This window comes from Mastigoproctus giganteus, chromosome 8 (genome assembly GCF_048544385.1).
Source record: "Mastigoproctus giganteus isolate SK-2022 chromosome 8, ASM4854438v1, whole genome shotgun sequence".
In the NCBI taxonomy this organism is placed as follows: Eukaryota; Metazoa; Arthropoda; class Arachnida; order Uropygi; family Thelyphonidae; genus Mastigoproctus; species Mastigoproctus giganteus.
The window spans coordinates 132,168,377-132,184,819 of record NC_143582.1 but is presented as its reverse complement, the minus strand read 5'-3'; the positions used below and the strand labels follow the sequence as shown (position 1 = coordinate 132,184,819).

Below are 16,443 nucleotides of genomic sequence, written 5' to 3'. Positions count from 1 at the left end.
AACAGAAATAAAGGGATAGAAATATTCTTTCAATTCTGCATTACTGAATAATGCAGAATACTTTCATGGCACAAGGGCTGCTAAGGCCATATTGGCCTGATTCTATTTACTACTGAAGTTGAAATGTTAAAATCTGTTTAATAATCGCATCTGCTTCAAGAATGCAAAAAACTCAGCTAGATTTGCATTGTCTCCAATCAGATGAGATAAATAATAAATAAATAAATTTTCTGTTTATACTCCTGCATGACAACCAAGTCAGTAGACTTTACAATAAATCGTCAATACAAATATTTATCGTATTTAGTAGTCACGGGCTTGAACCCCGGTCACTCAAGGAACGCATGCTCTGCACTCTCGCTCCTGACCACTCGGATTCTTGCAGATGTGAAAGCAACGAGAAAATTGTGTTTCGAGCATTAATGTAATGGTTAAAATTTAGTACGATATGCTTCACCATAAGTGCAGTCTGACAATATGTACAAATAGGTGGGTCTTCCCCTATGAGCAGCTAAATATGGGTTAGATGCGTGTGTCCAATACGCGTCCTAGCCAAGATCACCTCCTCTTGCCTATTTGATCTCATGCTTGATGCCCACAACTGAGGTTCCCATTTGAATTGCAGCAGCTTATTACCGCCCTGAGCCTGCCAGATCTGCAACCATTGTTCTTCACAGATGCTTTTTATGGCTGATTTGTAGTATGCAGGCATTTTTTAAGTTCTTATTTGATTGGTGACAATAATTTTATTCTAATGTTTTGCAACCAAGTAAAAATAAGAAATCTCCTAACTACCAAGTCTGTAGCACTTGGTAGTTAGGAGAGCATGCAGCGGTTGGATGTTTAGTGGCTTGATCTGCATGTTCATTGGTTAGCAGCATGTAACACAATTATCTGTGATCTGATTTGCTTCAAGACAGGGTGGATTGGGTTGGATAAATTTCTTAATGCTGTTATTGCACTCAAAGAGCCAGAATAGATCATTAAAAGCCGCTGAATACTGGCTCCTGAAGTGGGCAACCTGGAAGTGTCATCTCCCACCACAGCAGCGCACAACACCGATGGCCAACGCGCTGAATTTAACCAGGTTTTCAGCATTAATGCACGAGAGAAGACTCATCTTCACCGTAAAAATGATTGCCGGGAAAGTCTCAGCACCCAACGTTTGGGACACCGTGTGCTGGCGGATTCCCCAACCAGGTCTCCGCTCCACTCCCAAGCTTCTTGCTCTTCCTTCGAGACTACATTTGAAAGATCGGTTCCTCCCTTATCAGAAGCTCCACCTGGTTCAATCTCTGGATGCTGACTTATTTAAAATCATAGATGATAAAAAGTATAGACGGATCATCCTAGATCTGCACGTGGTCTCCAGAACTACCAACTGATCTCAGATCGTAATGGCGGGGCAAGAGACTCTCAGAAAACTGGACTTGAGGAAAAGCTTTTGTTATCACAATTTGTTATTTTTGTTATTTTGTATTAGTTTTCCTTTCAAGTCAATGTTATCTGCTATGAGTACTTTTTTTTTTTTTTTTTTATTATATAATTTGCTTATAATTAATCTTTACAATTTCTTTATTATCTCTGCCGTTTGTTAACTTCTGGCATGGTGCCGTGAAGGGTATTGTATGGTCGTGGTACCTGCGTGTACCGGTGAACTGTACAATAAAGATCTTATTTATTGTTAGCTTACAGGATAGATCAGTTAGATCTAGAGCTATCTTTATAGCAAAACGTTCGGCAGTATACACACTGTATTCCTTTGGAAGGGATACAGAACTAGAAAAGATAGTAGAAACTGCTGCTGCACCTACTGTTGTATTTGTTTTTGATTCATCAGTATATATATATGAAGATACCAAGAATTTTTAGCTACATGAGCAACATGGAGTTTCCTAATGGTGGGATCTGCTCCCTGTTTTTTCCCCCATTGTTGGAAAGAGAGATCACAGACCGGTATATAACTAGACCATGGAAGTTCATAATTGTTTACGTCCTGAAAGATATTATCTATACATAAGTTCCAACATTCTATTAACTGTAGTAGCCTTATTGTTGTCATAAAAGGTGGTCCACTGGGGCTCGTATAAGTATGGCCAGGTAGGATGAAAGGGAAGACTGTATTTTAGCTGCATAGTTCAGTAGCAACATTTTCCTCTGAAGATGGAGTGGAGATTCGTGTGCCTCTATATATAGACTATGTAGTAGTGGCATGTGATGCAAGAAAGCAAGTGTATGAGCTTATGTAGCATCAGCAAAAAAAAAAAAAATCACACCATTCCCTCCAAATGCCTGTCCAGTCTGCCTTAAATTTATTCAACCTATCAACTTCCACAACGACAGATGGAAGTTTGTTCCAGCAATTAACCACCTGCTGGCTAAAGGCAAATTTCCGCACATCTATTCTACATCTGTCTTTTCTTAATTTGAATTTATGCCCCCTTAGGTTCGTAATCTGAACAAGTGGAAGGATCCCATCAGAATTCAGCATGCTCAACCCATTCAAGGCCTTATACACCTCAATCAGATCACTGCGCAGGTGCCTAGTCTCCAGCCACTGCAATTTGCAGAACTTAAGCCTCTGTTGGTAAGAGGATACCTTCATTCCCCTCACCAATTTTGTTGCCCTTCTCTGTACACGCTCAAGTAAATCTACATCCTTCCTAAAATGAGGCCTCCAGACCTGTACGCAGTACTCAAGGTGTGGCCTGACCATTGCCTTATACAGAGGGACAATCACCTCCTTCTCCCTGCTAGCAAAATTCCTATATATCATTGACAAAACCCCATGACCTGCCCTGGCAGCCTGTCTGCATTGCTCAGAAAACTTCATATCTGACTGCACAATTACTCCCAGGTCTTTTTCATTTTCTACCACCTCAAGTGTAGTACCACACAGTTGGTACGTTTCTCTGGGGTTACTTCTACCCATATGCAGTACTTTGCATTTGTCAAGGTTAAACTTGAGTTGCCACTTCTTAGCCCATCTGCCCAAGTTATCTAGAACCTGTTGCAGTAGCACACTGCCATTACTGTCATTAACAACCCTGGCAACCTTTGTATCATCTGCAAACTTCGACATTAAGCCTGATATACCTTCATCAATATCATTGATAAATATACAAAACAACAGTGGACCTAATACTGAACCCTGTGGGACTCCACTAATAACATTAGTCCACGAAGAGCAGCACCCATTAATTACCACCCTCTGTCTTCTCCCACTTAACCATCCTTTTATCCATTGTAGCAACTTACCCTTAATACCATTCTGCTCCAATTTGTACAATAGTCTTCCATGCACAACAGTGTCAAAAGCTTTCCTGAAATCCCAGTATATGATATCAAAATTATTTTTTGCATCCAGTTCCTTTGTAACCACATCATAATATCCTATCAAATTTGTCAAACAAGACTTTCCCTTAACAAACCCATGCTGTGTATGAATTATTGCTGCAGTCTTGTCTAGATGATCCTGCAATGCATCTTTAACCAGTGACTCCATTATTTTACCCGGAACAGAAGTTAAACTAACTGGTCAGTAATTACTCGTGTCACCCTTCGTCCCTCTTTGTGAATTGGGGATACATTTGCACATCTCCAGTCCGTGGGAACCTCCCCTGAGTCCAAGGATGCTCTCATAATTATGGCTAAGGGTTTGCTTAGTTGCTTTGCCGCCTCCTTTAATATAACTGGATAGATCCCATCCACCCCAGGTGCTTTTCTTATGTTTAACTTCAACAATTTCTCCTCCACTTTGCTTTCAGTTATTACAAAATCATTAAGTATCCTGCTACAATTTGATAACATTCAGCCATTTTCAGACCTTAATAATTCCTCATGTGTGAATCTAGATGCAAAATACTCATTCAAGTTGTTTGCTATCTGAGCAGGATCATTAACACTCGAACCATCGATGTCAAGTGGACCAATCAGATTCATCCCCTTCCTTTTAGAGTTTATATAAGTAAAGAAATCCTTGCTGTTTTTCTTAGCATCTTTCGCCAAGGATTTCTCGTAATCTGTCTTTGCCTGCCTAACCTCCTTTGTGACCTAATTACAGACTGGCTTATATCTGCCATAGGCTTCTGAGTCGCTTGAAAATTTATATGCGTCCCATGCATTTTTCTTCTCTGTTACGAGTCTCATTAGTTCATTAGATAACCATTTAGGCCTAAACATTGAACAATATTTCTTAATAGGTATGAAACTTTTAGTAGCATCCACGATTAATTCCTTGAATGCTTCCCACTTAGAGTTTACTGTTGGTAACATCGTCAGTTGATCCCACTGTACAGAATTTAAAAACTCTCGGAGACCACTGTACTCACCTTTACGGAAGCAAAAACTCTTTCCTTTACCCCTGATGGTAATTAAATCTTTAAGTAAATCCCACATCAGTACACTGTGATCACTGCCACCTAGTGGTTCCTTTATCTGCAAATTCTTAATACACGAATGATCACTGCTGATAACCAGATCAAGAGTATTACTTTCTCTGGTTGCCTCTCGAACATGCTGCTGCAGAAAACAATGATCCAATAAATCCACAAAAGTCTGACTAGTGTGTGAGTGACCAACCCACAAGTTCCAGTCAATATCTGGGAAGTTAAAATCCCCCATTATAAGACATTCTGATTTACTAGCCCACTATATTTCTCTGTACAATTGTTCATTGTACTCATTTGAGTCATTAGGCCTATAACACACTCCTACTCTTATTTTTGCTTTCACAGTGCATATGTCACACCAAACTGACTCAACAGTGCACTGTTCATCTATATCAACTGGATGCTACAGGGGATGTTCTGAATGCTCCTAAAGCAATCCTTAGAGCACACTGTGATGGATAGTGTCTAGCAGAAGTAGTGCACTTTTCCTGGCTGAGTCATAGACTCGAGCTCGCTAATCCAAGCGAGATCTAATTAAATCCAGGTATAATCGAAGAAGAGTGTATCGGTCAGCATCCCACGTTGATGAAGATAGTACTCTGAGGATATTTAATTTTTTTAAGCAAATGGTTCTCAGATATGTGATGTGCTGTATGAAGTTTAATTTATTGTCCAGGATTAGACCAAGAAATCTGATACTATTGGAAAGAGCTATGGTAAAATTTTTAAGTTGTAATTCAGGGTCGGGGTGGATCTTACACTTTTTACAGAAATGAATACAGTTTGATTTTTGTACTGAGAAGCGGTAGTCATTGTGAGATATCCACAGCTCTATTTTGTTAATGACATCTGAAGCTGTCTCTTGATAGTATTCATATTTTTCCCTTGGCACTAGATCATGAGGTCATCTGCACAGTGATATAATTCAACTGTGCTTGCAATATCATGGATGTTGTCATTTATTTTGATTAAAAATACAGTAGGACTCAAAATACATCCCCGAGGAACGTCTTCCTCCTGTATATGGATTTTAGAAAGAACATTTTGATAATGACCCTGAAAGGTTCTGCCCTGGAGAAAGCTTTGAATAAACAAGGGAAGCCTGCCTCGTAGTCCAAGGGTGTGAAGATCCCGTAGAATACCGAAACGCCACGTTATATAAAACGCCTTTTCTAAATCCAAACTTACCATAACTAGGTGGTCATTTCTGATGATTTATTCTGCTTTAGTCATCATATCAAAAGCAGATCTGTTTTGCCAAAAGCCGCACTGATTTTTATGCAGGACGTTACATGACTCTAAAAACCAGGTGAGGTGTTTGAGAACCAATTTTTTCAGTGTTTTTCCTAAACAACTAGTTAAGGAAATGGGACGATAATTAACTGGATTAGAGAGATATTTTCCTGATTTAAGGATGGCTAATACTTGAATGTCTCCAAGAGCAAGGATAAAACATTTTCCTGAAAAATTCTATTAAAAAATATTAGTAGAGCTTGTAAAGCTGTGTCATTCAAGTGTTTCAGCATAATATAAAATATACCATCTGGGCGAGCCGCACTATCGGGGGCTCTGTTAAGAGCTTCCTTTACCTCGGATATTGTAAAAGGTTGATTATATGGAAGAGAAAGACTGGAGTTGAAATTTAACTTGCACTTTTCTGCTGCCTCTTTAATTTTCTGGAATGGAACATCATATGCATGTGCTGCTGAAGTTTTAGCAAAAGCTTCAGCGAGAGCATTTGCTGTGCCTTTGAGGGAAGACAGTTTCTGTCCATTACAGATCAATATAGGAGAGGATGACATGGATATTTGCCATTCAGGTGTTGGATTTTCCTCCAAATTAATTTAGTATTGATGTCTTTCGTGATAGTGAAAGCGAACTGTATCTATGAATCTTGTTTGGCCTTTCTTCTTATTTGTCTTGCTTTAGCGTTGAGTTTCTTATAGTTTATAAGGTTAATACTAGTGGGATGCTTGCGGAAAATATTTCAAGCTTTATTCTTTTCCTTTTTTGCTCTATTACATTCTTCACTCCACCAGCAGTTTTTGTGCCTGCATGGACGAGTAGACAACTGAGGAATAGCTTTATCAGCTGCTGCTAGTATTTGTTTTGTGATATGGTCAGTGGCTTCATCTATTGATTGATTCTGTATGTAGCGTTTATCTAAAGTGGTACTTAAGGAAAACGTTATCCAGTTTGCCTTTGCGAATTTCTGGATAGTTGGAGATAGTTTGAAATTTGCAAGTACAGGTCGACTGTCACTAATCCGGCAGCGTTGGGACCTGTGGAGTGCCGGATTAGTGAGTTTGCCGGATCACTGGTGGTTATTTCAGCACATACAGTTTACCCAACAGCTAACCACCTCCACCTACCTTTAACACATTGACTGCCAAGCCAGTTTAAGAAAAAAAATTCCCCAGGGGCCAAAAAATATTTAGCAAATAATTTGATTAGTAATTCTAAAATAAATATTGTAATGTCAGTGTTGTCGTTTTTTTGCTTAAAATATATATAAAAAAGAGGGCCACATATATGCGACAAAAAAGTTTTTTGTCGCATATATGTGGCCGACGTGGCCCAGTAGGTTACTTTATTTTTTGAGAAGCCGTGTCGGCCACATACCTGTGATGCTATTGCGGCATACATATGAAGGCCATTTGTGATTAGTTTATTGCACGCACAGCGAGGGCTGCAATAAAACTAATTGCAATAAAATAAACTCTCAAACGTCGCAATAAGTTTGCCAGTATTGTTAGAGATTTTGTGAAAACAAGTTCGTTAACGCACCGTATTATCTATCATATTGTGTTGTGTTTTTACACAAGTTTGTAAAAGAAGTGTTGTAAAAAAAAAAAAAAAAAAAAAATCTAAAAAGGAATGGCTAAAAGAAAATTACTAAAATAAGAGGAACTGAGAGAAATTGCTGGAATTTACAATTAAGTGGAGTTAAACTTTTCACAGGACACACTGCTGTCGAGTTTTTTTAGAAGTTCACCTTTATCTGTTATGGACAATGTACGGTGTTTGTGCTCTACACCACGAGAAGCACTTCCTTTATGCATTGGAACCATGGCTGGGCTAAATGTGAGCAGGTTATAATAATAATAAATAAATAAAAACAAGTGTGAATGGCTTGCCAGTGTTTACGAGTTTGCACCAACAGCTGATTCTGCAACCAACGCCTCCAAAATAGTAGCAGCAGGTCGGTGCGCCGACCCAGGAAATTTGAAATTACGTCCGTGGAAATTGTCCAAATTAGCAGCGGAACCAGATTACTGGTGGCAAGATTAGTGATGGTCAACCTGTAATTGGGAGATGATCACTATTATGTGGATTTTCCAATACTGCCCAATGTACACTGGTATAGAGCAGGGGAGCAGATAGATAGATCTATGGCAGAAGTATTTCCTGTGGGAAAATGCACGAGTATGTGCACCTGTGTTCAGCAGAGTTAGATTGTGTGTGTGTGTGTGTGTACAGTAATGTTTCTATTAGCTGCCCTCTTTTATCCATATGTAGATTTCCCCACAAAGGGTGGGGTCCGTTAAAGTCGCCCATCAAACAAATAGGAGGTGGTATCTGGGCAAAGTGATCATCAAATTCTCTGAGTATAAATATTTGATTAGGCAGAAGATAAATAGAAACAAGTGATAAAATTATTCCAAGTTCTATGCGTACAGCAAAAACTTCTAAATTAGTTTGCAAGGGGATTTTCCTAGATGGAGTATTAACGGATACTAAAACCGCTACACCTCCATGCTACACCTGCAGATGCTGCATTCCTGTCATGTCTGTACAAAGTATATTTTTTTTTATAGAGAGTGTCACTTGTGGAGTTAAAAATAGCTTCCTGTAAGCAAATACCTGCAGGATTAAGATCTCGTATTAGGTTACAGCTGAATCCTCTGCTAAGAACTAAACAAATACTGCAGTAATGGACACAGGATGACACAACACAAGAACCTATATTAGAAATTTATGTTGAAGAAGATATGGACACTGGATGTCCTAACTTTCCAAAAAAAGATCGCCACAAGGCTACTGCCTCTAAAAAACAACCAGATGATCCTACCAATGTCCATTACTGCAGTATTTATTTAGTTCTTAGCAAAGGATTCAACTTTCAGAGGATTCAACATAAATTTCTAATACGAGTTCTTCTTGTGTTGTGTCATCTATGTCCATTACTGCAGTATTTGTTTGGTTCTTAGCAGAGGATTCAGCTTTTCCCACCCTGGTCTCACTTTGGGACTTGATGCCACTAGTAGAGAGGATGGAAATGGAAGTATTACATGTTGATCTGTATTGTTTTGCTTCACAGATGGCTGAGGAAATGAAAGCATAGCTCTAGCCCATTCAGCAAGTGATTTGTCAGGTGGAATTGAGTCATTGGTTTGAGTCAAAACTGAGCTTGTTTGTTTGTTATTTTGGTTTTTAGGAGCATTAGCAGCTAAGGCTATATTTCTCCGGGAAATGTGGTGGTCATTCCCTGACTTTTCCGCATCCTCCGTATTTGGGGGTGATGTCAAAACTGAGCAACATTTCTTTATAACATTAGCATATGTACGTGCTGGATTATCTTTCACTATTTGTATTCTGGCTTCTTGATAAGTCACCCTATGTTCGACTTTATATTTCTATATTGTTTTTCCAAGCTTCCATAAATCACAGTTTTTCGAATATGCAGGATGATCCCCCTTGCAATTTGGGCAAATTGGAGATGCTGCAGTACAATCTGTTTGAGCGTCCGAATTTTTGGCACATACAACAGCGTTTTGGATTTGGAATACAGGAGTGAATATGGCAATTGAGATAACCAGCTTTAACAGTACAGTAAACCCACGCTATTCGCGTATTCGCGATCGCTGATTTAATATAAAATGAAACCTAAAAAAATTTTAAAGCGCTGTGAACATTTTCGCCATAAAAAACCATGGGCGTGGCTAAAATTATCTTTCTCGGTAAAAACAGCACTCAGTTGAGAGGGGTGACAAAATCGCGAGCGCGGATGTTTCTCGGTAATCCTTGTTCAGTATGTGTTATGCGCTTGTCATGGAAGGTTTTGTCGTTTGCTTTTAATTTATATGCTTATAAATTTATCAATTTATAAATTGATATGCTTACAAAAGTGATAAATCTACCGTTTTGCAGTGTAAAACAGACTTTTTCGAGTGTGTTAATGGAAGAAAGTGACTTTATTTGGACAAGTTATTTCTAACCCGTACAAAATATGGCTACGAATAACAAGGGAAATGTGAAAAGATCAAAGAAGGTGATGACATTAGCGAATAAAATTGAGCTATTAGACAAAATTTCTAATGGTGAAAGTGTCTCCTCAGTGGCAAAACATTATAAAATCAATGAGTCAACGGTACGATCAATCAAAAAATCGGAAGAAAAAATCCGCCGTAGTGTCCGTGAAAATGTGCCAATTGCTTTAAAAATTTTCTCTGTAACTCCTGATGTTAAATTAGAAAAAATGGAAAAAGCTTTAAATCTGTGGATACAAGACCGAACTCAAAATAAAATTCCGTTAAGTTCACTCATCATTCGTGAAAAGGCAAAACTCCTTTATCAACACTTTAGCGAAACTGGTGATAGGACTGGCAGGATAAGTTTTTTAGCTAGCAAAGACGCTGGTTTGAAAGATTTGTTTGAAATTTCTAATAAATATTACATTTAATATTAAATTGTTTCTTATTTTCATTTCGATGCCATATGCTTGCATTTCACTATGTACTGTCTATGTACATAGTCATATTATGAAGGTACATATAATACATATATAGACAAAATTTTATACTAGTTTTTCTTATATACTGTATTTCATACTTTGGAATGGAACCCCTTTATTACTATGGGAGCCATAACTCAGTATTTGCGTTTTCGGTATTCGCGGCATTTCCCAGGAACGTAACCCCCGCGAATAGCGGGGGTTACTGTATTTGATAAGTTTGGCGTATTGAAAGTGAGTATTATACTACGGGTTGGAATGAGATTGCCATTCCTATGAATCAGTATCCTCTTAGCTTGTACAACCTTTTGATCTTTCATTTCTTGCACAAGCTCCTCTTCTGTTACATTCAATAGATCCCATTCAGAGATAACACCTTTGGAACTATTTTGGGTTGTGTGGGGTGAGATTTTAACAGGAATTCCCTTAAAAAAACTTAGTCGCTCTAGAAAAATCACTCTAGGAAGTCATAGATCGCTTGGCACCCAGGCCGAGAGTATTTGTGGTTTGTTATTCAGCCAATTTTACACTATTATGTGAAAACTTCCTCTTTGACACAAACATGTCAACAAAACTTCACAATGCAAAAATTAGTTTAGAGTAATATCCTCTGCTACAGTACACTGATATATTGCTACTAAAAAAATATTTTGGTTTTAGAAATAAAGTAAGCCATGAAAACTACAAAAAAAAAAACTATTATACCTGAGCATTTCTTTTCTCTGCATTCTTCTACTGTTAACTTTGAATAGTTATCTATTCGTTCCACTGCACTCATATACATCTCAGCACTTGCCAAATTGCGTACAACCCAGTTCAGGTAGATGGGAACCTACACAAAAAAAAGTTTATTATTTAAGCTGCTCTTCAAGGTACTAAAAAATACTGAAATCAGAAAACCAAAATTTATGAATCTGATTCAAAATATATGAATATTGTTATAAAATTCATAACAAAATTTATGAAAACTATGCAATTTCATGTAACACTTCCTAGATTTTTTTTTTTTTTTTTTTTGGTAGTTGTTGGCGCATAGGCTTCTGTGGCCATAATGCACCTCCCAAGGTTTTTGCAGTACTTTGATCCAAGTCCGAGGCGGGAATTGAACCTGCGACTTTTGGGTTGCCAGGCAGGCACTTTACCCACCCGGCTAGCCCGGTCGGCAAACTTCCTAGAAGGGAAGTAAAAATTATCTTGCATAACTAATATCATTTCCATTGAGAAAGTGAATTCAAAGTGATTTAATTTAGCATAACTTGTAGTTAGTAACTTTTAATTTTGAAATAAAACATAATCAACATAATCAATATTTAAGAAGAACTATTTTTTAAATTTAATGTTTAAACCCCAGGGGCTCACATCTGGTGAGTATGGGCTTGGCACACCCAGGGTCCTGAGCTGGATATCATCATTCTTCTTTTTCTTGATGATTCTCTTCTACTTCTCTCTCTCTCAGGGTAATTCAGGAAATTTTTTTTTTTTTTTTTTTGGCTGGTGCAGCATAAGCCTCAGGCTTCTCTGCACCATATGGCTAATAATAATAACTTGTAGAGATTTTACGTGAAAAAAGGCCTACATACCCAGGATTCATGCTTGGAGAAACAATGTTGTGCCACTGGGAAAAATAGAATTAAATAAACAAGTTGAATTTAAATTCATATAACAGACAGGTAGGAACAAAAAACAAAAGTAATAAACACAAAAGCTTTCGAATGGAGGACATCCTTCTTTAGCTGTGACTGTTATTGTAAAAATACAGAATATCATTGTGCAAGCCATGGTGGTCATGCATGGTGAACATCGCATGCTTTGGATGGCATGAACGGATGGCTTTCTCATTCTCAGAGACCTGATTATTGAGTCTTCTGCCAGTTCCCCAATGTAGCAGCCAGTGCAATCACGGCAGGAAATGCAGTACACTAATCCACTCTGCAGTGGGGGCGGACCTGGAGGACCCACTACAGCTCTGAACTGGAGTGGATCCTCCAGGATGAGAGGTACACTGAGATTACTAAGCTTAAGGCAGATCTGGCAAAATGCAGATACCCTACCAGTACCCTGGATAGTGCAACCTACAGGCTCCTGACTATGTTGCCAACCACAGGGCCCCGTGCAATGATGACCCCACCTCGACCACATTTATCCTATACTACCCGAACCTGTTGCAACAAACTTCTAAGGTCTTACAAGCTCGTGGGATAAAGTGTTTACAACTTCCAAGGAGAAAGTTGAGGTCCCTCGTTTTGAGGGTTAAGACACCATTTCCTCCCCCCCCTACTGCAGAGTGGATAAGTGTACTGTATTTCCTGCCATGATTGCAGTGGCTGCTACATTGGGGAAATTGGCAGAAGACTCTGTAAATGGATCTCTGAGAACAAGAAAGCCATCCATTTGGCAAACATGGATCACTCAACAGTTGCTCAACTTCTGGTCTACCCAGCACATCAATCCATGCCGCAACACTGAGATTATAGACTGATCCTGCAATTACTGTCGTTGTGTATTGTTGGAATTGCTCCACATCTTGTGTTGTAGCAGTTCCTTTAACTGGAACAGAGGATGTCAAATCGATCCCATCACCAAGGCAATCATCCTCCTAACTGACAAACGTTGGTGCTCAGAGCAGTCCCAAGTATTACAGCTACAATCGCAATCCTCCACCTCAACCAGCTAATTGTTACAAGCATCTGTAACACACAATTTTCATCAAACATGACCAGCTTGGCACACACATGATATTCTGTATTTTTACTATAATGGTCACAGTCACAACTGAGGAAGGACGTCCTCGGTCCGAGAGCTTTTGTGTTTATTACTTTTGTTTTTTGTTCCTACCTGTCTATTAAATGATTTTTAACTTAACCCATTTATTTAATTCTGTTTTTCTCAGTGGGGCAATATCGTTTCTCCAAGTATAAATTTTAGTTTGTTAGATCACTGTTATAATTAGCAAGTATTTTAATGAATGTCACATAAAATTAAATTACAATGCTGCACAATTTCTCTCAGAAAACATTGAGGTTGTGAATGATAATAAATAGATAACTATACTTTTCATGATTAATTTAAATAACTTATACATAGCAAAAAATGTAAGGGGTGGATAAGGTAAGAAAAAAGAATTAGAAGCTTTATTAACAGATGAAACTTGTCTATGTAATTAATCAAAACCTAACCACCCAGATTATACAAGAATTAAATTTAGAAATCTCAAGAATATGCTTCTTTTCTCATTAAAATATCGAAGTAACATATTGGAAATGTCAACAGAAGCAAATTAAATAATTTATTACAGTTAATTCTGTAAAATCTGTCACTTTACAATCCAGAATTTTTTAAAATCATATTTTAACAAAAAAATCAAATTTAAAATATCTAGAAATATTAAGAAATCAATCAGGCTGTTTGTTAGTTTATTTGGTTTTTAGGAGCATTAGCAACTAAGGCCATATTGCTCTGGGAATATGCGGTGGTCATTCCCTGACCTTTCCGCATCCTCCGTATTTGGTGGTGACTGGCTTGAACCCCGGTTGAGAAGCGTGTGCTGCGCACTGCTGCTCTTCCCACCTGGCTATGGAGGCACCTGAAATCAATCAAGCACTCATATAAACAATCACATTTGTCTTTAAGAATCCATGCAAAAAAGGGATCATTATTCTGTTTATAAGATACCTTATAAGTACTATTTTGTTCTTTATACCTTGCTGGTTGCAAAAAACAGTTTAAACTGCACAGAGAATGAATGGTCCTAATTCTCACAATAGAACAAACTTGACTTTGCACTGAGATGCCCTGGTATTGCAATGCTATCAAACAGAAGGCCCTGGCAAAAGGATAACTGACCATTTAAAAGATGGGACTGCTATGAGAGCCTGTTTCAGGATCAAATGGTCCTTTATTTTGCATGGCTGGAATCTGTGGGTTGACTAAGATGGCTGCACCACAGTAAGCAGCATCCAATGTATTGTGTTCTTGTCAATAGAGTAGTTCTTTATGGAAGATGAGATCTGACAAGTTAAACAGGTTTCCTGCAGATGGACACTAACTGGAGAGTAGTGATTAATTATGTCTTGAATATCGTCAATGTTGCCATGCATGAAAGCCTCAGCAATTCCATTGTAAATTAAAGGCATTACTTGAATTTAGTAGAAATGCTGCATCTGACTGCTTTTTTTATTATAGTTCGCTTATGGCATTCAGACTTCAGCGTGTGTGTGTGTGTGTGTTTTTGGGAGGGGAGATTGAACAAGTTCTTTATATCCATGGATGTGTCTTTTATTATTATTATTTGCCATATGGCACAAGGAAGCCTGAGACTTTTGCTGCAACCAAATTTCTCAGAGAGAGAGAGAGAGAGAGAGAGAGAGAGAGAGAGAGAGAGAGAGAGAGAGAGAGTCAGAAGTAGAAGGGAATCACCAAGAAAGAGAAGAATGATGACATCCAGATTGTTCAGAGAGGGCAGCACAAGCCAAATAAGAGATTGATATGTTGAAAGGATTGTAACATCATTTCAAGTGGCGTTTGATGTTTTTGTGCAATATTGGCATAGTATGTTTGGGGAAACCAGATGCAATTACTATCCTTACCACTTGATAGCTTATTTTGTTTTAAACTTTACATTTTACTATTTTTTTCCTGTTTTCCATTTTTCAAATAATATTGCTATATACAAGGTGCGGCTAAAATAAAATGAGAATCGTTGCTATGATTCATGACCATGCTCAGGTGCGGAAATTTGCCTTTAGCCAGCGGGTGGTTGGTTGGTGGAACAGACTTCCATCCCTTGTCGTGGAGGTTTACAGCCTAAATAGGTTTAAGGCTCAGCTGGACAGGTATTTTGAACGAACAGAGGGGTGAAGTGGAAGTACAAAGTACAAGGTACAAAGTATTTTTGTTTACTGCAGCCACCAGGGTTTCCCCTATTGCCGCAATGATTCTTGTAGGTTTTTTTAAGCCGGCGAGGTGTGTATGGGGAGGTTTTTGTTTGAGTGTTTGTTTTGTTGAGTGTTGTATGCCGGCACCTGGAGACTTTGCAGCCAGGAGGCAAGAACAGATATATCTTGCGTCCTGACTCCCGTCCCTAGCCACGTGGAGGCGCTCCAGGGAGTCTGGTTTTCACAAAAGGAGGTTCTTGAACCTCTATATGTTTATACAATAATATTAAAATAGAGATAAATATAGCAATAAAAGAGTAAATCATCAAGTGTGGATAGAGTTGGTTTAGTTGAGTGGGGATCAATTAATGGAGTGAATGTTTCTAGTGTGTTTTACATACAATATGGTAATAATTTAAAATAAGTTAAGTTTCGTCAGGAGATTAAAACATAGCGTGTGGATGAATTTAGATTTAGTTAAGGGGAGCAGTAAAGTAGTGGGTGTTTCTAGTGAGTTTAGCATGTTCAATGTTTAGGTTGTCCAATGATCTATACCAAATATTGGCCCTTGTAGGGGCCCATCCTGCCAGAAGAGGGCACGGCGTAACAATCAATTCCATGCACCTGCGGCAGCCACGACGGAGCCGCGGCGACAGACACAAACCAGTGCACCACAACCGCGGCACCCCCGGAGCCACAGCAAACCTGAACAAAAGTGAACACTTCTAAGTTAGTAATTACTACAATTTTACAGTTGACAATATAAATACTTGGCAAAACAGCCACTGTCGCAACAACACTACGGCCGAAGACACAACCAGTGTCCTTAACCACAGCGCTACCGCAACAGCAACTTAACAGTTCTAAGGTAGTTAAGAATATCTTATAATTATCATAGCTGTACAGTTCACAGTTATCTTTGCTCGTCCTACAGGGTTTAATTTCATCTTGAGGGGAAGCACCGCATTCAAGACACACATTCTTGCAGGGCTCAATCCTGTCCTAGAGTGTGTGGAGATGAGTTCATTGTGTGTTTTGCGAGTAGAAGGACGGACAAGCCAGTGTGGCAGGGTAGTTAACGGGAAACATGATTATTGCCAGTGGCTTCGACCCAGTCCTGTAGGGCTATAACCAAGTGAAATTCTCGATTGCTCAGCTTCTCGTAGATCTCGGTCCTGTCCTATGAAGGTAGGGTCCTCACTAATAAATAAAAAAAAAAAAAAAAAAACGCACATACTGAAGACACTATGTGGCCTATGACATCGACCCAGTTCTTTAGGGCATGTTCAGTGTTAGTCACTAATTTCAAGGAAGCTACATCACAGTTATGTGTGCTCCGCTGCTCCTAAGCTGTGGGATGTCTTGTTCTTGAGTCCTTACTTTTGCTTCTTATTCAGTTCAGTATAATTGTGCTTCCGTTCTGCGTTACTTCCTATTTTCTTGT

At 38.7% G+C, this 16,443-nt stretch overlaps 1 protein-coding gene across 2 annotated transcripts in view; it reads right to left on the bottom strand.

The window, feature by feature from the left end:
* Positions 1–16,443, bottom strand: part of LOC150081824 (ATP-binding cassette sub-family C member 8-like) — a 1,084,700-nt gene that overhangs the window by 213,774 nt on the left and 854,483 nt on the right. For both annotated transcript variants that reach the window (XM_090378918.1, XM_090378919.1), the window contains one exon: positions 10,831–10,957. In XM_090378918.1, the coding sequence (XP_090235044.1) occupies positions 10,831–10,957 (127 nt within the window). The remainder of the gene's footprint in view (positions 1–10,830; positions 10,958–16,443) is intronic.